General features: G+C 37.8%; 1 protein-coding gene across 9 annotated transcripts in view; it reads right to left on the reverse strand.

The window, feature by feature from the left end:
* The window catches only part of kiaa1217 (KIAA1217 ortholog), a 126,481-nt gene that overhangs the window by 42,095 nt on the left and 60,372 nt on the right, over positions 1-24,014 (reverse strand). For 6 of the 9 annotated variants that reach the window (XM_084102772.1, XM_084102771.1, XM_084102768.1 and 3 more), the window contains exon 2: positions 12,327-12,619. In XM_084102772.1, coding sequence (XP_083958898.1) covers positions 12,327-12,619 — 293 coding nt within the window. Of the gene's footprint in view, positions 1-8,152; positions 8,395-12,326; positions 12,620-24,014 lie in introns of those variants that run through there. The other 3 variants (XM_084102776.1, XM_084102774.1, XM_084102775.1) reach the window with 2 other exon arrangements.

The following is a 24,014-nucleotide window of genomic DNA, read 5'->3' on the forward strand; positions in this document are numbered from 1 at the left end:
GTTAGTAAAGGTTTCTTACAGCAACATCAATCATAATTTAGTTCTACATAACCACTTCCACCCAGACTGTTTTTGCTACTGTACCTTTAAGAAGTTCTAATATAACTTTAAATACCTCTATGCAAATCACTTTTGCATATGAAATGAGTAACAATGGCAAGTTGCTGGATACTTAAAAGTTGTTTATATGTAAATATGGGCAGTCATGTGTTAATGTGTTCACGGCTGTGTCTTCAACACTGTGACGACTTCTGAATGGCCCATTTTCTGTTTAGTTTCAAAAAATGTTCTGTGTGGACTGGAGATTTGTGCTGTAAAAAGTAAAGCTATACAGTTCATTGAACTCTTTTATTTCAAAATAATAATTATAACATTATTATATACAACTATTATAAAATAATTGTTTCATATATTTTAAAATATCATTAATATTTCATTTATTCCTGTGATGGCAAAGCTGTATTTTCAGCATAATTTTTTATCTCACAATTCAGACTTTTTTTTCTCACAATTGCGAGTTTACATCTTGCAATTCTGACTTTACATCACGCAATTCTGAGATAAAAAGTCAAAATTGCAAGATATAAACTCGCAACTGCGAGAAAAAAAGTCTATAACATTATAACACGCAATTGCGACTTTATATCATGCAATTCTGACTTTTTATCTCGCAATTCTGAGAAATAAAGTCAGAATTGTGAGATGTAAACTCGCAATTGTGAGATAAAAAGTCGCAATTATCTTTTAAAATGTTTTATTCTGTGACGGAAACAAGCTTCCACAATTTAATGTATCCTTGCTGAATAAAAGTATTTATTTCTTAAAAAAATAAAATAAAATAAAAACTTACTGACCCCAAACATTTGAATGATGGTGTATAAGAAACAAGAAGACCATAAAGTATTCATTAACTCATGTTTGAGATGTCCTGGGGGAGAAAAAACAAAAAGCTCTTTTTTCTTAAACAATATATTGGAGACACACACATTCATGCAGTATACACACTTAAACACATTAGATTCCCAGTGCTGGTTTAGTCTACAAGAAAGAACAAGTTGAACTGACCTCAGCGCTGGCATGGCCCCTGAAATATCCAATCATGGTGTGTTTATAACTATAGATGTGTTCATACTAACAGTGAATAAATCACTAGAGGTCCTACTAGTTTCTACACAACTAGTATCAAACCGCATCAGAAGGCGGATCTCGTCAGTTCTGCTGCGCTCCCATTGGTAGTTACTGCATCATGACATTTGCATAAAATTAAACGTTATTCTGTCACCTCAAACACCAACTGCCCCTAAAAATGAATGACCTCCAGTCACTTCAATCTTACAAACATAGGAGAATTGTTCTAAAAGTTCACATTTATGCAGCTATCCCATCATGAAAAGACCAAAGCAATCAGACCGAATTCAGCCAACTCAAACCACCTCATTTAACAATCCAAATATTTTCTTTCATAAACCAGACACATATCAGTAATGCAATAACAGGCCTACAGTTTGCTCTCTATCGGCTGCACACACACCAGGCCTTGCAGACACTGTATCTAAATCAAGAGCATCTGGAAAAATTGTCCATCTGTTCTTGTTTCGGTTTGGTGATAGATATAAAGGCAGTTTTCCTCTTTTCCTTTTATGCCGGTTCTTCTCTCTCTTCCTCTTTTCTGTGGGGATAGGGCAGCGCAGGAACATATGAGGGTGGGGTAACAGTTTGTCTGGGCCAAACAGAACCAGATGGCGGCTCTCTGTTTTTTCCGCTCACAAAGTCTTGTGACAGGCTTTCACCACGCCGGTGCTTGAGGTCTCGTCCGCACGCATAGGTGGTACGCAGATGTTCTGCAAGGAGGTGTGTGTGCGTGTGTGTGTTGATAAACATCTGAGCGATTCATCACATCAGCACTGACACCTTGGCAGGAAAATATCACACACACAGAGATGGGTTTGGGCATGTTTGCTGACTCTGCAGGTTTATCTTTCATATAATACAGAGGAATTTCTAGCTGTGGTGTCGGTGTGTCTGGTGCAAAAAGTTGTTCAAATTTATCCTTCTTAGAACAAGAATATAAACTACAGCTGATTTGTATGTAGTACACACACAAAAAAAGTATTAATCAGTATTTTTTGTCTTATTTTTGGGTAATAATATCTAAATAATATACATTTACTAGAGAAGATATTAAGATACATATTCAGAATTTAAATTTTTTCTTACCTCACTGACACATTTTCTTATCTTGTTTTAAGTATAAACATCAATAACTTAGAACAACTTACAGAGTTTAAATATTATATTTGGTTATTATTATAAGATATTTGCTTCTCAAGTAATCTTAAACCTTTAAGGACATGTAGTTAATTAATATTACTCAGTATGGTTACACTTTATTTTAAGGTGTCATTGTTACAGTGTAATTATATATTTAAGTACTGAGTAATATTAATTAACAACATGTACTTACTATAGGGTTAGGGTAGGATTAGGGTTTGGTTGAGGGTTAGTTACATGTAATTAGGCATAATTTACTGGTAAATGTAAATGTAAAAAAAAGCTCCCACTCTGGGCCTAGATATAAGGACTTTAATATAGTAACTAACTGATTGCATCTTGACCCCTCTTGACAATCTTAACCCCCATAACATTGAACTGTCTGTAGACATTACATCCCTATCTGGCTATAACATGTCATATAGTCTATAATACGCTCTCACATGTTAATTTTTTTTTAATATAGTGTGAAATGGTGGTTTCAACAAACAAAGATGCATTTACACTTGTCCAGTTTTGTTTGGAATGCATCTCAAACAACCTCCTGGAGTGGTTCAAGTGATCAGATTTAAATCCGTCTCGAAAGCGTTTTGGAGGGCATTTACACCTGGTCTTTTCACAATCGGATAGCTATCCGATTAGAGAAAATGCATGAAGTGACCAAGTGTAAACAGGCCCATAGACACACACTGATAGAAACAGAAATATACTAGCTATTTTAATAATACTGCCACTGTCTCAGCTTCATTCAAGAAGTATAACGTAGTCATCAGCAATTTCATGGTCTGACTGGAAAATGGGCGGTTTTCCACTATTTCTGCTAACCTTGGTGGTTTGAACTGTATCAGAAAAAGGAGAGAAAGAGTCTAAATGGAAAAGGAAGGAATGTGCTGACGCATTATTAACCTTGAGTGTGTGTGTGTATGTTGTAGCATAACTGTGAGAAATTATAGTTAAAAAGGTTATACTGTGGCATTTTAGAAACATGACCCTTTAATACACTACCATAAAAAAGTTTGGGGTCAAGATTTTCTAATGTTTTTGAAAGAAGTATCTTATGCTCACCAAGGCAGTATTTATATGATCAAAAAATACAGTAAAACAGTTATACTGTGAAATGTTATTACAATTTTGAAAATATATATATTTTGAAAATGTTATTTATTCCTGTGATGGCAAAGTGTAATTTTCAGCAGCCATAACTCCAGTCTTCAGTGTCACATGATCCTTCAGAAATCATTCTAATATACTGATTTGTGATCAATTTAATGCATCCTTGCTGAATTTCAGTCTAAAAAATCTCACTGGTCCCAAACTCAAACATTAAACTACAGCTTTAACCAAACTGGCTCCACTCAGCAAACTCAGGTCCTCATCTTGGGTAGAACAACAGAGAGCAGAATAAAAGACAAATAGTAACAGAATGAGTCACTACACTGAAGTATGTATGCTGAAAAAAAAAAATACTTTTCAAACCTGTCTAAGATTGAGACAAAACACTGAGAAAACTTAGCATCACTCACACCTTCTCTATTGGGGTTACCATTACACATTCTCAGAAAAAAAAAAGAGAAACTCGATGAAATTGAAGATTTTTCACTTATATAAACTGAGATATGATATGAGAGAGAAAGAGATAAAAATATATCTTTATTCAGCAAGGACAAATTATATTGATCAAAAGTCACAGTAGTAAATAAATTCTGTTGAACTTCTATTGCTACGAACTTCTATTTATCAAAGAATCCCCCCAAAAATATCACACTTTCCACACACAAAAGCAGCACAACAATTTTCAACATTCTTGAGCACCAAATCAGCATATTAGAATGATTTCTGAAGGATCATGTGACACTGAAGCCTGGAGTAATGATACTGAATAGTCAGCTTTGCCTGAGTTTTACTGTATTTTGATTAAATAAATGCAGCCGCTTTGAGCATAAGAGACTTCTTTCAAAATCATCTTACCTATATTCCACCTATTTCCATTTACTGCACCCACTGCACAAAAATATTGGTTCCAGACTTTAATTGTCCAATCAGAAATTTAAAAAAAAGTCCTCAACTTTACTGAACAGCTCTGATTTGCCTGACGTCATCAACACTTGTGATTGGGTCACCAGAGACAGATGTTAATATCAAGTCAAACAGGGTCAAAGATACAAAGTTTTTTTTTTTTTTTTCAAATGGATGTTGTTAATAAAACAGTGATTTACTTACTCTCAAATGTTATGTGCAAAGTTCCATCATAAAAAAATCAAGAAGACGCCCCATTGTTCTTGTCATTGTTCTACAAAAGTACAGTCATCTCCACATAATGGAAGTACCTCTCATAACAGTGAATAGCAGGCTGGCTCCTCTGCACATCATGCTTAAATGAGCATCAAATCCCCATCAGAGCAGCTGCCATAGTATTTGCATGGCCCTGTGAAATTGGACCATTCATGGGAATGAAGCAGCCAAACATGCAAAACTGAAACTGCACTCACGATTTAAACTGACAGCGTCTCCAGTTGAGCTCATGACCCCGGAATGACCCACAACTGAACATTTTAATATATCAGTTCACTCATGTCTGCTCTCGGCAGACAACGGCAATGATGGAGAACTGGGAAGGTGCCAAGCGGTTGATCTGTGACCAGTCGGGGTTGTTGCACTAAGTAAAACTGCGCAGAAGAAGCTGGCCTCAGATCAGGAATGCACCGTCAACAAGAAAACTGTGCTAATGTTGAGCTTCCCTTAGATGCTTCTGACACCCAACAACTCAGTAATACAGTATAATTGGTGAAAGTGATTATGCGGTATAATTAGTGAGGGTTAGTTGTTGGTGTTTCAAACATAAACAATAGCGTCTCATTCAACCACTAATTAGTAGAACATTCTTCTTTCTAAAGAATGTAAAAATGAATTTTACACTTTTAATTAGCCTATGTCTGACAGCAAGCCTAGTTTACACCCAGAATGCACAGCCCTATTCAGTCATTGCATTAGCTGTCAAAATCTGCAATAGGAAGAAGTCTCAGTTAAGCTTTACAAACTGGTCCAAGCGGATTTTTAATAGACTCTATCATGGCTCATTTCATTTGAAAGCAAATGCTGACAGCTTCTTTACAGCCCTATTGATGATCTAAAGGGCTGCACATTTGTTTTGTCAGGTCACCTAAAAAATTTGCTTCATGTTGTAATACCTAATTTAACCAGCATGGGCGCATTGGGAAAATGTGTCTATCTATATTTTTTGTAAAGGTCCAAAAATTTGCATAAAATTCACCGCAGTTTCCATCTGAAATGAACATCAGTGGCAGTAAAACATCAACAATTTGCATTCATTTGTTCAGACAAATTATTATCAAAGGGGCAGATCTTTGATTAATAAAGACTTATTTTGAGCGGTCCCTTCCACAATACTGTTATGATCTCAAAACACTTGCGTAGCCTGCTATAATGCATGATTTGTAAATTAAAGGTAGGGTAAGCAATTCGTTTACAAACACTTTTTGTTAAACTGGTTGAAATCCTCTTCACATCCTGATAGCAATCAATGATAGAAGTGGTCTAAATATTAAAACATGTATCTTCTGTGGAAGAATGTTCGTCCAATCATTGCATTCGGTCCGAACTCAATGATACCTTTGGTAGGACTCAACTAGTCCTACCTGCCTGTCAACATTTGTATATTTCCAAACCTCCGCGCACCCTGCTCACTCAGACATCACACATCATCAACACGTTCCATAAGGCTATGCAGAGTTGTAGACAGACAGCAACAAGCGTCAAAAACAAACAGCAGCCGCCTTTTACAGTTCTTCTTGAACCAAAACAACGAGCTTATGCTGCGTTCATGCCATGTCGTAACTGTAATTATGAGATGGCAACCTGTGACCTTCTACCCGGAGCTGTTCACATCCTCAGACTCGGATTTATGCGTTTCTATGTCAACACTATCAACACTGAAGGAATTGTGTTTTTGTCAAACAGCGACCCCTAGAGTCGCTATGGAATACTTGCACTGTCGTACAACATAGAATGCAAACAAGTTTACAAATAAGAGATTTATTTACTGGCCACTTCATGCGTTTTCTCAGATCGGATAGCTATCTGATTTATAAAAAAAAATCCCTTTTACACCTGGTCACATAAATGTGTTTTTGCGAAACGGATTTAAATCCGATCTTCAATCCCCGCGCTGTATGCAGATTTAATGGAGTGCACGTCACCGAAAGCAACAGATATGAGCTGCATTTTATTGATCATCAGCTAAAATTTCAAAATCAAAGACCGCAATAAGAGAGAGCAGTAACAGCCCTGGTAAGATCATTTCATTACTTTTAATGATGATGATTGTGTGTTAATCGTCTGCGACTTACTTTCACTTTGATTTGCGATAGTTTGCACGTTCTCTTGATGACTATGCTCAGTTGCTCATCTGCGGTGATGCGTGTTCCAGTAGTGTCGTCATATCTGGCAAAAACATATAGCCTATAACACGCTCTCACACGTTTTTATTTTTAGCATTTTTGAGAGGAGTACAATTTACATGTGGTTTCAACAACCAGATGCATTTACACTTGTCCAGTTTCGTCTGGAATGCGGCACAGACCTCCTCCTGAAGTGGTTTGAGCGATCGGATTCAAATCCGTCTTGAATGCGTTTCGGAGGGCATTTACACCTGGTCTTTTCACGATCGGATAGCTATCCCATCTGAGAAAACGCATGAAGTGGCCAGGTGTAAACAGCCCCATGACAAAAACATACGCACGAAAGCCGAAAACAAACGCTGGTTGGCCTCTCACGTCCAAATTTGACGAAGTGGTGGGGGAAGTGACGTATGCCGTAAAGCAGTCGAATTTTGTAGTTCTTTTTGTGCTCTGGTTACTACCCGAACCCCGAAGTTACATAGTGCCAGTAAAAGCGATACAGACCCCGTCAGGCTATGGCAGACGTGTCATTCAACCTATTGTAAGTCGATGTACCATCACAAGGGTCTTGGAAATATATTATGAAGGTTGAAAAGTTTCACAGTGTGCCTTTAACTCCATCTCTTTGCAAACTCTACTGTGGCTTTGGAGGCGTGGCTTTGGAGAGCGCACTAAATGGAGGGTAGGATTTTATGCTTTCAAAGCTAGCTTACTATTTCTAGCCACTCCGAAATTGCCTACCCTACCTTTAATACATTTTGATATTTGCATCACATAACCATAAGTTTGGCTTTTCAGAACGTTCCCAAACATAGTTTCCCAATGGGAACCACATAAGAACGTTCTGCTTTCAGAAGCCCCGCCCCCATCACATTATTCGCACCTGGGACCCAACCAATTGAATTGCCCTACAAACTACTGTAAACCACAAACTACTGTAAACAGCACACGCCAACAACAAACCCAAAAGCCAGGATTTAACACCTCATATATCTTCCCACGCAGACAAGAGCAGGTAAAACAACACACAGCCACATCTCAAGAAGTCTATCACTGTTTAAAATCTAAAAACGGATAAGATGGAACAGTCAATGAAATACAACATCCAAACGAGGGCTAAGAAGGTACAAGCCTCACACGAACCACTCCAAACGCCCCCTGAGCACACCTGGTTTGGAGCAGCAGATCCCTACTATTGTTATCCTTCTCGTCCGCATCTTTATAGCCGTGTCACACTCCAGTAAGAATCCCACATCGGGTTACTTATTGCAACAGTAACTTACAGAAAAGGAAACATGCACGAGCCTTCTCTAGTTACAGAACGCGCCGCGATCAGAAGTTTGCGCGCAAGACTGAAGACGATCGCGCGAGCATCAGCGTGCTTGCTGGCGAATGCATTGAGTTTATAAAAATAGACGGCAAGTTTTTTTAAAAAAAAAAAGTATGAGGAATTGTTACAATACCTTATTTCACAATATACAGACAAGTTCAAACAATCGTCCTCAGTTGCGACTCATTCTCAATATTCCCATGATTTGGAGGAAGGTTGAAAACTAGTATGCCATGTCCTTTTAGACTCTATTCCCGGAGTAAGTTCATTTCGCGCAATGTAGTGCCCGAGAGCGAGTGTTTGAGAGAGAGAGAGAAAGAGTGTGTATGTGTGTGTGTGTGAGTCGCGCGCCCCTCCTTCTCCGCGCTTTCCTCCAGCAGCTCTATGCGCGCTCACCTACTTGTAAACTGAGCCAAGCCTGTTCTTACATCACACATTACTATGGTGACTTCAAATCCCTATAACTCTCCACCCAAAATACCTTTGGGATCATCACAAAAATAGGACAATTATTTTGAACAAGTAAATCTGATTACCATAATAAAATTAAAACCATGTTTTCTAGTGTTACAACCCATTCAATAGTAAACAGAATTCTTTGAACCTGACATTAATTTACACTTTCAGCTTTCTACTACTGTTATTATATTAAAGTTTGTAACAAAAATAACTGAAAAACCACAAAAACAAAACAACAAAAAAACACTGAAGTAAACAACATGTGATGCAACACTCCCCGGGCTCTCCTACTTTTGATTTAGTGTGAGGTGAAGGACAGGTGAAGTCTTACACAACTAAACTAAATGCTAAACTCCTTGTGTTGTTGTGCGACAGCACATCCCTGCTGATGTTGTTCAATGGTCAGCGAATGTGTCAGCTACAGAACGCCCAAATAAAATAAAAACACAGAAACATTCAGAACAGCTCATATGACACACAGCCAATGCATCATGACCTGATTAATGCAGCATTGAACAGTTCAAAGACTTAGTTACAATCCCCACCTTTAAAACAAAATATGCTTTTATTCTGTTTGTGCAATTATTTAATAATAATAGGTTTGTGTGAAATATTGTAAAAGCAAATGATTGACTATACAAATAAGATTCGGTTGGTCAAGTGTATGGGTGACTGGGCACTAAACCAATCAAAATTCCTCTCTCTCTCTTTCTCTCTCCCTGTCTTTCTCTGTGTATATCCGCCCACACTGTTACAAACTCTCTCTCACACACACTCACACTCTGCAGCCAAGCACTCTCATTCTTGAGAAGCTGTCAATCACCTCTATTGTTCTGCTGTGTAGGTCTTTAAGAGCAGGTGAGGAGCCTTTTGTTTTCAATCGGGGTAAACACACGCAACACTCCCTCGCTCACCCGCTGTGGGAAGCGTTCGGCCCCTGCCCCCACCTTTTCTCGTTAATACCCCCTGGGGCAATCCAAATAACATTCCACAGACCCACTGAGTGGATGAGTATGGGCAAAACGAGCGAAAAGAGAGCATTTTACAGAAAGCATTTTGTTTTAAAGCAATCTTCATACCACAAAATGATACTTCCAAAAATGTTATGTATAGATTATAGCGGGTTGTGCTATGAAATAAACGTTTATGTTAAACCAGAAACGTAGACTTTAAGATTTGGTCAGTGCTAAACTTTTCTTTGTCACTTTTTGCATGTGAAACGGAACAGAAAATGAAAATTTTAGGGCATGACCTTACAGCTAAAATGTGTCGTTGTGATATATGGCACAGACTTCAGTTCTCACCTCAGGCAACTACGGCTGGACACAAAACACTGAAAATGGATTTTTTCGGCCAAAGGGGGGAAATATAAAACAAACCTCCACCTGTACGGAATGAGAGGTCAATCTATTTACAACTTTTTTAAGTACTCTGGGGCTGGAGTTTGGCTGGTTGTGGGGTTGTGGTGAGAAAGAATTTCACAGTATCCAGTGTTTTAATATGAAAATATAATGATTGGATTTAATATTATGAGTTGGCTGAGAGGTGATCCCTGGGGTCATAACTGAAGAATGTGCAGCGTAAGGACAGCAATGCCTGAATGCCATATTTATACACTGAATATACTTTCATATTGCGTATATGCGTCATTCACTGCAGAAACTGCTAACATCACTCAATATGTTTATTGTACCCTGGGGGGGTCTTTTTTTGTTGAGAAAGTAGACCAGATAAAAAGTTTCTCTTCTTTTTGCTTCGTTTCTTTACTATTTACAGCCACCAGATAACTCAGACCTAAAGATCCAGAACAAAGAAAACCTGTGGACAACCTCTTACTGACCCATGGTAGTCCAATTGAAAACACATACACACAATGTGATAAGTGGCTTTTACTATGATTTTGCATAGTTCAATGTAATCATTGCAACCATTCAGTGATAAATATAAAACTATGATGTTTCTTTCAGCTTCTACCTGCAGGTAATAAAATGTCTCAGATTACACATGTAACCATGGTTCCCAGAGAATAGGGAACTCACTGTGTCCCCTAGGGGTCGCTTTGGGGAAAGCCTCATAGCGCCCCCTGGGGGACGCAGCGATTGATCATTTTTACTTTCTTTTCCTGGTATTGCAACATGCCATATTTGCTTTGCATGTGATACTTTGCACTGTTTTCATAGTTTGTATATTTTACTATTCATCGGTTTCAGTCATGTGATTTTTCCACTCATACACCATATTTATGACCATCAGCAGGACAAAGTAATGGCGGTGAATACAAATACACATCACCACATATACCAAAAAAACCTTTCATCACAGGTTGCAAAAAAAAAATAAAAAAAATTCCAGTTTGCACAGACCCTATCAAATCTGATATTCACAGATATACACTCACCGGCCACTTTATTAAGTACACCTGTTCAACTACTTGTTAACACAAATATCTCATCAGCCAATCACATAGCAGCAACTCAATGCATTTAGGCATGTAGACGTTGTCATGACGATTTGCTGAGATACAAACTGAGCATCAGAATGAGGAAGAAAGGTGATTTAAGTGACTTTGAACATGGTATGGTTGTTGGTCCCAGACAAACTGGTCACAGTATTTCAGAAACTGCTGATCTACTGGGATTTTCACACATGACCATCTCTAGGTTTACAGAGAATGATCCGAAAAGAGAAAATATCCAGTGAGCGCCAGTTCTGTGGGTGAAAATACCATGTTGATGCCAGAGGTCAGAGGAGAATGGAAAGGTTCGAGCTGATAGGAAGGCAACAGTAACTCAAATAACCACTCGTTACAACCGAGCATCTCTGAACGCACAACACATTGAACCATGAAGCAGATGTTCTACAGCAGAAGACGACACATCTGTGCCACTCCTGTCAGCTAAGAACAGGAAACTGAGGCTACAATTCACACAGGCTCAACAAAATTGGACAATAGATGATTGGAAAAATGATGCCTGGTCTCGATTTCTGATGTGACATTCAGATGGTAGGGTCAGAATTTGTTGTAAACAATATGAAAGCATGGATCCATCCTGCTTTGTATCAATGGTTAAGGCTCCTGCTGGTGGTGTAATGGTATGGGGCATATTTTCTTAGCACACTTTGGGCCCCTTAGTACCAATTGAGCATTGTTTAAATGCCACAGCCTACCTGAGTATTGTTGCTGACCATGTCCATCTCTTTATGACCACAGTGTACCCTCCTTCTGATGGCTACTTCCAGCAGGATAATGCGCCATGTCACAAAGCTCAAATCATCTTTTGTGAGTTCACTATTCTCAAATGGCCTCCACAGTCACCAGATCTCAATCCAATTGAGCACCTTTGGGATGTGGTGGAAAGGGAGATTCGCATCATGGATGTGCAGCCAACAAATATGTAGCAACTGCATGATGCTATCATGTCATTATAGACCAAAATATCTGAGGAATGTTTCCAGCACCTTGATGAATCTATGCAACAAAGAATTAAGTCATTTTTGAAGGCAAAAGCACGTCCAACCCAGTACTAGCAAGCTATACCTAATAAAGTGGCTCAAACTTTTACTTGATTATAAATGCATGCCATTTTGAGTTGGCGTTTTATCAGCCTTCAATTTTCTGTAAAGAGTATTGCGTAAGTGGCTATTATTATGACAAACAAATGTTAGAAAATGAGATTTAGCCCAGGGCTGTCATTCATCTGTCATTCAACATTGTTTATGATGTTAAATACACCTATTTCCATTTTCCACACATCTGCTTCATCTCTAAATCCGATACATTAGTGAACAAAGTCTGGGCTTCTGGAGCCGACAGTGTCACAACAAACAGTATCGACGGTGGTCTTCACCTGTTCTCGTAGTCTTTCTTGATGGCCCATGATGGCGGAGGCGTGGTGTGGGTACTTCTGCTTCAGATGTTCCAAAAAGGCCTCTCGTTTTTTGTCCATATCTGAGGGCTGCATGGCCAGGATCTCCCGCGAGCTGCGCGCTCCGCCCACAGTGTGTCTGCGTGGAGCCCCTGCCCGGGCGGATTTGGGTTCGCAGCGGAAACCAGGGCTGTTAGCGGAGACACCCTGCTGTTTACGGGTCAGGTGCTCTGCGTCTTCACTGGAAGTCACCTTTAGATTACCCTTCAGAGGCTCTGGGAGAAAAAAAGAGATGAAATGAAACGATTAGCGAAATATATGAGAACGTTTTTGTTTTTTTGTGGACCTCATCTTTACATATGGGTGTTACAGAAATATGCACATGTAGGCACACACATACACACACAGGCTAAATCAACTTTTACATATGACAGACAGATGATTCTCAAGGAGTGTTGTCAGGACAAGACAGTGTGATTTATTAAATAAAGCTGTCAGGTTGATCATCCCCAAGCTAAAGTTTCCAAAAACCGAAAGAAGCAAACATGTCCTAACAAAGCTAACTGTGCACAGCATGCTAGCATGGATTGTTTACTCATAACAAATGTGACACACACCCAGATGTCACGCACATATTCAAATATCATTTGAAACATTTAAATGTGCTGTTTATCTAACACTTTCTGAGGTGGATAAAATTTAATGCTAAAATAACACAAACACATTCCGTCATGTTTAGCGTTTTTACAGAGTAATGGCCGCTAAAAGAAGTGCAGAAGTGCAGAGGAGAAAAGACTGTGTCAGCAAAACTACTGTTGGGAATGACCTGTCTCTCTGATGTAGTGCCTTCTTTTGTGAAACTGGCACACAGATGTTTGTACCTAACATGGGCAATTTTTTCTTAATAATGAGTACTTATTTACACTGATTTTGAGATATAGCCCCAAGAGATTCATTGTTTTCTCTATAGGTGAGAAACAGTAGGCCAACGTTCACTCTAAATTACTCCTGTTGTCAAGTCACCTTCATTTATATAGCGCTTTTAACAATATAGATTGTTTCAAAGCAGCTTTACAGTGATAATAGGAAATTAAAGTAACAGAGATTGTTTTGGCTTTACAGCAGCTCTAGAATAAAGTTATTGTCCAGCTAAAGTTAGTTTTGATTGATTCACTTCCGTTGCACAGATCATTAGATATTAACTTAGAGGTCGCTAACACGACACCGTTCAAACAGAAAACCCTTAACGCGCTCCGGCCCGCTCATTCGCAGGACAACAGTGCCTGGTGGCTTGAGACCTTAAAATAGGTTCTGTTGTCTAAAAAAGCCCATCAAAAGTTGAATAAATATATATAATTGTCAAGTCAACTCAGCTTTGTTTATATAGCGCTTTACACAATAGAGATTGTTTCAAAGCAGCTTCACATTGATAATCGGGAAAATAATGATCAGTGATGCAAACAGAATTAAATTCTGCTTAAAGCAGCTCTAAAAAAAGACAATAGTGTCATTATTCACCTGAAGTCAGATCAGTGTTGATTCAGTTCAGTTCAATAACGGTGTAAAGTTAATAAAATATGAAATGAGTTCAGTTCAGATAAGCCGCTCTCAGAAGACAATAGTGTCGTTATTCAATTCAAATCACTTCAATGTTGACTCAGTTCAGTTCAATAACAGTGTTGAGCTGGCAAAATGAGTCAATTATGAAACAAAGTCAAATCAACTATAAAGCAAATCTGCAGAAAAAAGTTGGTGTCATCATCCAGCTCAATCCAGTTCAAGTTTTGTTCTCATCCAATAGTGTCAATGCAGTCAAATCAATAATATTACTGACTATTAAGTGTAAGAGTGTAAGGCTGATAAGTCCTGAAGCCCATCCTCCTCCTCCATACCCCTAGTGTCACAGGACAGCAATCTATCAAGTCTATTTATAACTGTTAAGCTATACACACACACACACACACACTTGTACACACAATCTCAAAGTAAGTCAACAAGAAAATCAAGAAATCCTGTTTCATACAGCCAACATTCAACCCTGTTATTGCAACCTTGCTTTATCACGTCTACATTAGTGTCACGCAGACCTTACCTTCCCCAGGCAAGTCTTTCCTATTCTCTTCTCCAGGTTCGGCCATGCTCTCCAATACAATGACCCTATAGACACTGAATTTGAGAGTCTGTCTGTAGAGAACAGCTGTTGGCCAGATTCCACAGCCTTTCACATGAGTGAAAGACGCTTTAGCAGTTTACTTTAATGGACTCGGGATTACTCTCAGCACTCGTGATCAACTGTAGAAACTTGTCAATTGAAAACAGCCCGCTGCATTGCTGAGTGCGTGGGAGTGTGTGTGTGTGTGTCCTCATTCCCAGACCTAAAAAGGTGACGGTGACGTTAACGTTCCCATGTAAAGCTTAGCGAGGGGCCCTCGCCAACAGGTGCTAGATCCTTACTTCCTCTCTCCTTCTCTCAATTGCATTTTTATACTTTCTATATGTTAACATTCTTGTCTACATTTTCTATGTACTGCCACTTTTCAATAAAGTAAGAAAATAAGACAAGATTTTGTTGTTTTTCAAAAAAAGTCAATGAAAGGAAGTGCTTAACCCTTTAGAAAATGGTGTCAGGAAGTTAAACTAAATGTTCTATGACATCTTAGGCATTTTTTTTTTTTTAATTGTGTTCCAGGTTTGCAATTTGTGCAACCCTGTTACCAAAATGCGATCAGCTGAATATGGTTTAAAACCAAGATTTGCACGACTGTGTAATTTTTAGAAATAGAAAAAAATACAATTAAATAAAATATTTTTAATTCACAGGGTTGCAAGTAACAGGGTCACATTTTGAGCCTAAATTTTGTTATTAATCGGTACAAAATAATGTGGCATCAAATGCTATTCACTAGTTATTGAAAGACTTTAATTTATAAAATATTTCTTATAAATCATAGGGAAAAAATGGTTTTAAATTTTTTCAAAAATAAATTTGGCAACAGGGTTGAAAAGAAAAGCAGATTTTTCATTTGCTTAAAAATATCTACTTTTCATGCTATGGTTATTTTATTATATGTAACAGTTTATCTAACATTGGTATATATATTTTTTTTTTAAAGAAAACTTGATTTGTGTCCTTATTGGTTTAAAAGTGCAACAGTTGTGCTCTTGTACCCTATTCGTGGTGTTTCCTGTTGCTGGCTATAAAAGTCAAATACTACTGTTTTGAAGAGCATTTCTTTCCTAACACAGTGTGTCTAATGTGAAGTGATTGGGAGAACTGTAATCCTCCAACAGCTGAATGGGGGCGGCTGCTCCACAGCAAGTAGATTATTTAATGAAGGGTATTTTAAAACGTTTCATATATCTTCTATAATCCTATTCAAGCCTGTCATTTTATCAAAAAGACATAAGAATATCTGTCTCTGTGTGAACACATACAGGGAGTAATTCATAATAGTTCGGCTCGGACAGACAGATCTGAAAGCTAATGCATTACACATGGAAAGGAAAGAAACTCTTGTACGCTCTTGTATGTCTTTTATTGTTTTTTGTAAGATAATTATTCCTTATGTCAGGGTAGATTAAATAAAAAAGATATGAATGGAACAGCATTTATGCAGGATGGAATTTGGTCCGGGGAGTATAGTATATAGTGCACTATGTGCCATTTACCAAATAGTAAATGTGTGAACAAGTGACCAATTTTAGCCTCAGCTTCAGTGTCTATTTGGGGGAGGGGCACTGTAGATTCTAGAGAGCATTTGATTGGACAGAAAATCTGATGAGAAGTGTGATGTCATCAAAATCATTGAGTTTTATATCATAAATATATTTTTCATCATAAAGTTGAGTTTTGTTTTAAGGCCATTTATGTTTTTACATGTTACTTGCTAGCATGTTTTAGAATCTTGCTAGGCATTGTTAGCATGTAGCTAAAGTGTTGATAGCATGGATTAGCATGTTACTAGTGTAAAGTGACTTTACATTTAAAACGTTTGACAGTTGGAGCCTTGACCCATTTTGAGCAAGGGGAATTTTGGCCTCTTGCTACTGGAAGTCGGAGCAATTAGAAAAGAAACCGCAACATGAGTCAGACCAGCCTAAAGCCAGGTGTATGCCAAGTTTGGTGGATCTAGCTCAAAAGCTTAAGGAAGAAGAAAATACAATATTTACATTCAGCTTGAGATGCTACAATAATCATAAATAACGTATTAGGTACCCGTTTCATAGAATATCTCTATATACAGTGCAGGACGTTAACCAAACTCTTCTAGTCATACTTCCATTTCAAAAGCCAAAGCCAACCCATTAAATCTATTAAAATTGTCCAGCTATCACATGCCCAAATACCCACCAACTGATCAAACCAGCCATAATAAATCCGTAGAGCCAGCCATAATCAACATTAGCACCTCTCATGCCAAAGCACCAGTGACCTTCTGCAATATGTTGATTAAGCTCTTCCTAATCACACATATTCCCACTGCTTACTTTCCCCGAACCACAAGCCTGAACAGCACAATTCCTCATCTCCCAAACCACACAGTACTTCTCTTCCGATCAAAAAAACTCACATTGAACAATGCTGAGGAAGTTTAACCACATCTCTCTCTCTTTCCCCTGTAAAAACACTCTTTATTTCTCTTCCAGTCTTCTTCATCTCCTGTAACTTGCAATTCCTGGTCACGGGACACAGTGGCCTGACATTCGGCTGTAACCCGAACAGGGCATGCGTCTTTAGTTAGGAGATGTGTGTGTATCCTGGTGCGTTTGGGGTCAGTGGTGTAGGGTTGTGCTCAGTAATGGATTTATGGAGGAATGTGTATCTGTGCTCCCACTCATGAACTTTCATCTCCTCTCTCTAAAAACAATGTACATCTCTCTCCATCCACTCTCTCTCTTTCTGGTTGGACAGTGCTCTTTTGTGTGTCTGGGGATATTGCATTACTGCAGACAGTTACTGACTAAGGGATGATAGTGTCATTTAATAAGATAAATGAATCTTACACACAATTTTACATCATACACACACACACACACACAAAGCGAAATTCACATAATACGATCATCCTACTATTAATTTGTGTTCAAAAAGTATGTTTAATAAGATAAAAACAAGCTAATGTTGACTTGTAAAATTGTAGGTTTTTTTTTTACTTTTTTTTTTTACTGTCATCCAAACATTTGCTTGAGGATCCAAACCAACACAACTTAGCAACACTGCATCAACCAATGGCATTAGTTTGGGGCGGGGCTATCATGTTGACTGACCAATGGAAGACATGAGAGGTGATGAGGAAACATTTGGAAACAATCATTATTTTTGCAATTCCAATTTCATTTGGTGGTGCTAATCACACAAACACACACACACACACACACACACACACACACACACTACACACTCTCTCTCTGTACTTTCTCTACACCTCTAAATAAGATCCTCCAAAACCCTGAGGCTTTCCAGGTGATGGATTCCAACTGTCAATCACTGTCAAATTTTAGGATGAGTGTCAGGTGTAGGGTGGCAACAAGTACTGCTCATCTTCGGCATCGTCCTTTACTTGAATAATTGACTTTAATCGGATAATGAAAGCATAAAAGCGTAAGATAATGTGATACGGGTGTGCCTCTTCTCCCCTGATCACAATGGCAGCATGTTCAGGTAATGAAACTGATAAACCCTCAAGACAATACAAAAGAATTCACAGAGCCTTCAGGGGGAATCTGTTTTTATCTCCTTCATCAATTTGTAATCCAGATTAAATCTGACTTGCTCTGTTCCAGCAAGTTCTCATGGATGATCTCGTTCCCTCAGCCAGCAGCAAGCCCAAGGCAGGAGACACTGACAAATTCCTTGGGGAAATCAACAGAAAATTTCCATTTTTACATGTGCATTATATATATATATATATATATATATATATATATATATATATATATATATATATATATATATATATACACAGTGCTATGCATAAGTTTAGACACCCATGCTAAAGTTGACTAAAAAGAGGAATAAAAAATCATCTTTTGGAAATTGAACTTAATGCCTTAATTTAAAAAAATTAGGAAAAATCCAACCTTTAAGGACACCAATTTTCTTTGTGAATGAATAATGTATCGTAAATAAATAAATGTTCTTCCTTAAAATACAGGGTGCATAAGTCTGGACACCCCTATGTTAAATTCCCATAGAGGCAGGCAGATTTTTATTTTTAAAGGCCAGTTACTTCATGGATCCAGGATACTATGCATCCTGATAAAGTTCCCTTGGCCTTTGGAATTAAAATAGCCCCACATCATCACATAGCCTTCACCATACCTAGAGATTGGCATGGTTTTATTTCAGTTAGCCTAATAGCTGGTTTGATTTGCATTGAGAGATGATCTTATGGAAAGTACTCCATGCCAATCTCTAGGTATGGTGAAGGCTATGTGATGATGTGGGGCTATTTTAATTCCAAAGGCCAAGGGAACTTTAAGTGTCTAAAGTTATGCATAGCACTGTATATATATATATATACTATATATGTAGGGGCTTTATTGAAAAACAACAGGTGAGATAACAAACGAAGCGTACTGAACAGCAAAGTGATAAACGGAGGCAGTGTAGTTGAATAACGTCTTTCTTTGCAGATGAGGATGATAATACAATGTATACTGGAAATACTATATATATATATATATATATATATATATACACATATACACATATACACACATATACATACATACATACATACACATACATGCACATACATAGGCTACATATGATTAAAGTAGAGCTAGACTGATATATTGGCTATTATTTGTCTATTTCCTTTAATATATCTAGCTATTTCAAAATAATCTGCCAATGGCATTATAACCGGTTGACTACTAGAGCAAAGTCTGCAGTAAAAGAGAGCAGATGTTTTTCCTGCTGAAAGTTTACGATCTGCAGATCTTTTCACATACACACACATTTACAGGCGTCTGTAAAACAGGTGTGGAGTAAAGAAAGTGTATTACTGTTTTAGTTCCTGCATGTGTGCAGGCGAGCGTCCTGATTTATTTAATAAGAGCTTTCTACTGTAAATAAAGAAGTTTGTGATGCTGTAATGGTGCTGGTGAAATGTTTGCCTCTCTCACAGGAAGAGTTCAGCTTTCAGCCTCCAGTGTCTGTTTACAGTGGAAGTGCAGAAGAGTAGAACCGGATCACAGTGTCAGAGTTCAGTCAGAGTTATCAGATTATGGTCTTATTCATCCACTTTACTGTAGTGCCCTTATTTGTATAAGCCTAAAAATCCTAACTCTAAAAAGGGTACAAGAGATAAAAGTAGAACATCTACACTACCACTGTCTGTCTGTCTGTCTGTCTATCTATCTATCTATCTATCTATCTATCTATCTATCTATCTATCTATCTATCTATCTATCTATCTATCTATCTATCTATCTATCTATCTATCTATCTATCTATCTATCTATCTATCTATCTATCTATCTATCTATCTATCTATCTCTGTCCATGCCTGTCTGTAATCGCAGTAATCTGTCTAAATGGCATAATTCAGTGTTGTATGGGAAGTGGCCATAAGAGGGAACTCTATTACAAAGTGATGCGCATTAATTAAGTGATACTACAAGAAGTGACAGTGTATTCTGAATAGTTTTTGTTCTAAATTATGATACACGGTTTATTGTATTGTGTAGTTTTAGGGTTTTGTTTCCAAATGTGCATTACATGACAGTTTGAGTGTGTGAGTTACTGTGCAGTTGGCCATGACTGACCCTTTCCCTTAATAAAGTGAATAAAGGAGCTCTCGGCTGTGTGTTTGTCTCCGTGTCAACGGTCGCCCTGCCAACAGAGGGGCTTGCGGCACCATGAGGAGAAGAGATGAGGGAGACGCACACACACACACACACACACACACACACTAGCTGTGAGAGTTGCATCTTGATTATATTTGGCAGAATGAACTCATGGATCATTCCTCGCACAGCTGGAGAAGAGACATCCCAAGGTGTGTGTGTGTGTGTGTGTGTGTGTGTGTGTGTGTGTATGAGAGATACAGACAGAAAAAGAGAAGACAGGAGAAATGAAGAAGATAAAGTAGGAAGTGCTACATCATGGGCATACTGTAGAAAGCAGCCAGTCATTCTGTCTGTCTAACAGTTGAAATTTAACAGGAGTCTGTCCTGGCAGGGATACAGCTGTCTGTCTGACCAGAGATATAGACAATATTGTACGGAATACAGTCTAGTGAACACAGACACACACATCAGTCTTATCACAGTCCAGTTTTTTTCATTCTGTTCATGGGCCATGCCAAATTACAATTTATGTTTTAATAAAACAGTGCTGAAAACGGCTTTATTAAAATGTGATTAGAATCCTTTCGCTGCTATAAAACTAGATAAGCACCTTCAAATGTCAGTGCTCTTATTCAGACATGACTGCACCTCACCGTCTCACACTCATTCATTAAACTGGTACTGTCCCGCATGGTCACATCTCGATGTCTAGAGGCCTCAGAAGCTTCTTTATACAAACTGTACACTTTTACTATAGAATAATGTGCAGTATGCAATTTGTGGTAATTTGAACATACCGAACAATAATACAAATAAATAATTATAATGGTAAAAGGAATGGAATTTTAAAATAATGATGATGATGATGATTATAATTTAATTGTTCAGTGTTATTTGTTGGTTGGCTGAATGCATAAATAGAATATCATCAAAAAATAAATTGTTATTATTATTATTAATGCATATTCTTCAGATGGGAAGATAACACAATTTTACAATTACATTAAAATACATTAAAAAAGAGCAGTGAACATTCTTCAAAACATTTGCTTTGTGAAGATAGAAAGTCATACAGGTCATAAGTCATGGGGTGAGTAAGTGATGACCAATTTGGCCCATAGCACTACACCCGCTGTCACGCCTTCATCACACCCCTGGCTCTAAAGTGACCTTTAAAAGTATGTGCTCTTTCCTGGATAAACAGAAAGAACAAAGCATAAGGGAAGAAGTCTGCAGAATCTGAGAGCTATCGCAACATGACACAAAATGGTCCAGGGGTAAAAAACAACGGGGGGCAGACTCACGTGCTTTAAAAGTTTATATAGTGTAGAAACACACATAAACCCACAAATCCCACATCATTATTCATCTCAGAAATCAAGTTTTTAGTATGTCATTAACATCTGGCCAAATGAAAACATCTCGAAGTCTCCCTCTCATTTCCTCAATGTGTACACAAAGTCTTTCCAGCTTCGATTCCTGCATATTACAGAAACTGTTTCCCACACAGAGCAGATCCCAACACACTGATTTCATCCAACACAGTGGTCAGAAACCCTTAAAAACACTCCAAGAGAGAACATACCGGCTTTTAACTGTTGTGACTAATGACTGAGGAAAAAGAAATCAGAGAGAAAGTGAGCATGGCTTTATGTGACCACGGAAACACATACATGTATAGCCTGTACAAGTATTTAAAAAACATAAAAACGCATGGATGTCACAGTTCACATACTCAATTTACACCTGACAAACTTTCGATTGAAAAAATGCACTGTTTCTTGAAAACTGATATTTAAAGCAATGACACTGATACATTTTCTTAAAGGGACAGTTCACCCAAAAATGAAAATTAGTAAGTAAGAAACTCATACAGGTTTGGAACAACTTGAGGGTGAGTAAATGATGACAAAATTTTCATTTTTGGGCGAACTATCCCTTTAAGTGTTTAAATACTTTTTGAGGGCACTGCACTCGTCATTTATCTTGGAACAACTCTGGCGCCCTCAAGTGTTTATAAGGTTTACAACAAGCACATGCATCTGGCAAAGCGATTTCTTTAGATGTCACATCAAAATGTATTCCAGCTTTACACAGACACTCATAAACTATTGAACTATATCATAATAACACAATTGATGAGCAGTTTAAAAACTTTGATGTGTCTATTCCACAGCATTATGCAGAGAAAAAATGAACTTATAATGGCATGAATAGATGAACTTAAAATGAACATAGATAGATTTATGTCCCGGCCATAGGCAGATCAGGCTGGGAAAAACTGGTTTAGGGGACAAAATATCACATTACAGAAAAAGGAAGGGAAAGATACAAAATGGGAGGTAAGCAGTGAGGTTAGAAAGATGGGATGCAAGACGGATGGAGGGCAAAGATACAAAACACTAATTTCTCTAATGGATGAAGGCTGCAGCAAATGATCTGATTCGCTGTCAATGACATCACCCCTGCTAGGCCGCCTCCCAGTTGGACGATGTCATCAGCACTGAGGCATGTCAGTGCTGTAATGCAGCAGGACCCCAGATACACACTCATATACAAGAGCTTTACACAGGGATAAAAGACACTGTCTGTGTGACACAAAAACATTCGAGGCCAGTCAAAGCTTGACGAATGAAGTCAAATAAGTGTTACAGAATGATCAAGCGCTACAGGCTCAAGATCACTGTCCCCAATCCAGATTCCTGTCCTTTTTAACCCTGATCCAGTTTCTCACTATTCAGATTAAGTGTCCCGAAAGTCATAGCCAGAGAGCACCAGAGCAGACTCACATCATCCCTTAATGCCCATGTGATGCAAATCTGATTAACGCAAATGTCAACATCATCACAAGATTAGAAATTATATAACACACATTTACTACATTACAAAGCATCATTTTGTTATGACATCAAACAGCACCTTCTCAGAATAGAGATCAATTCATACTTTTGTTAACACAAACACAGATGCTTTGAATGGTCGCTGCCATTCAAGCTTAAAAAAAATGACACAAAACACCATAAACGTATCATTAATATAATTGAAAATAGTACATAAAATTAGCAATATATTCATACAAACAGACTGACAATGAAGCTTTCATCACTGATAATGCTCTCCAGTTGAGTTTGAGAAGCAGATCAGTTTGATTCGTGAATGAATCGTTCACAAGGACAGTTTTGTTAACTGGATCTACCAATTCCTTGAAAAGGTCAGACTCAAAAGAATTTATATATATATATATATATATAATGGCCATCGGTACAGTAAATAGGAAGATTATCAGAGAATTAAAACAACTGTTTTCTATTTTAAGCTGAATTTTCAGCAACCATTACTCCAGTCTTCAGTGTCACATGATCTTTCAGAAATCATTCTAAATGATGATTTGGTTTATTTGAATTTATTTGAAATTTAATGCATTCTTGCTGAATAAAAGTATTAATTTCTTTAAAAATATACTGATTTATATACAAATAACTGAATGAATTATGTGGGAAAAACTACATGCAGGGCTTGTTTTTGTATATGTGTGTCTGTGTTCATGGGGTGTGTGCTCCCAAAATTCTCATTGGGTGTGTGTAATAAATGCCATATGCCTGATGTCACTTAATGAAGAACCACATCTGTCCAGCTAAGGAGAACAGTTTGAGTCTTAAGTCTGTATAGTCAAAACTCACAATCACAATCAAATCAAATTTCCCACAATACATCTAAACAAAACAACCCTGTTTCTATCAATCATTTTAAAACAATAGAGATTTCATTATTGTATTACATGAGAGGTTTGTGCACTTTGACAAGGTCACATTGGTTGTTTTTGGAAAACATGTGATGGTTTGTTGTTTGGCCACTGTTGAATGCTAAGTTCGG

This window comes from Abramis brama, assembly GCF_963993115.1.
Source record: "Abramis brama genome assembly, chromosome: 24".
NCBI lineage: Eukaryota > Metazoa > Chordata > Actinopteri > Cypriniformes > Leuciscidae > Abramis > Abramis brama.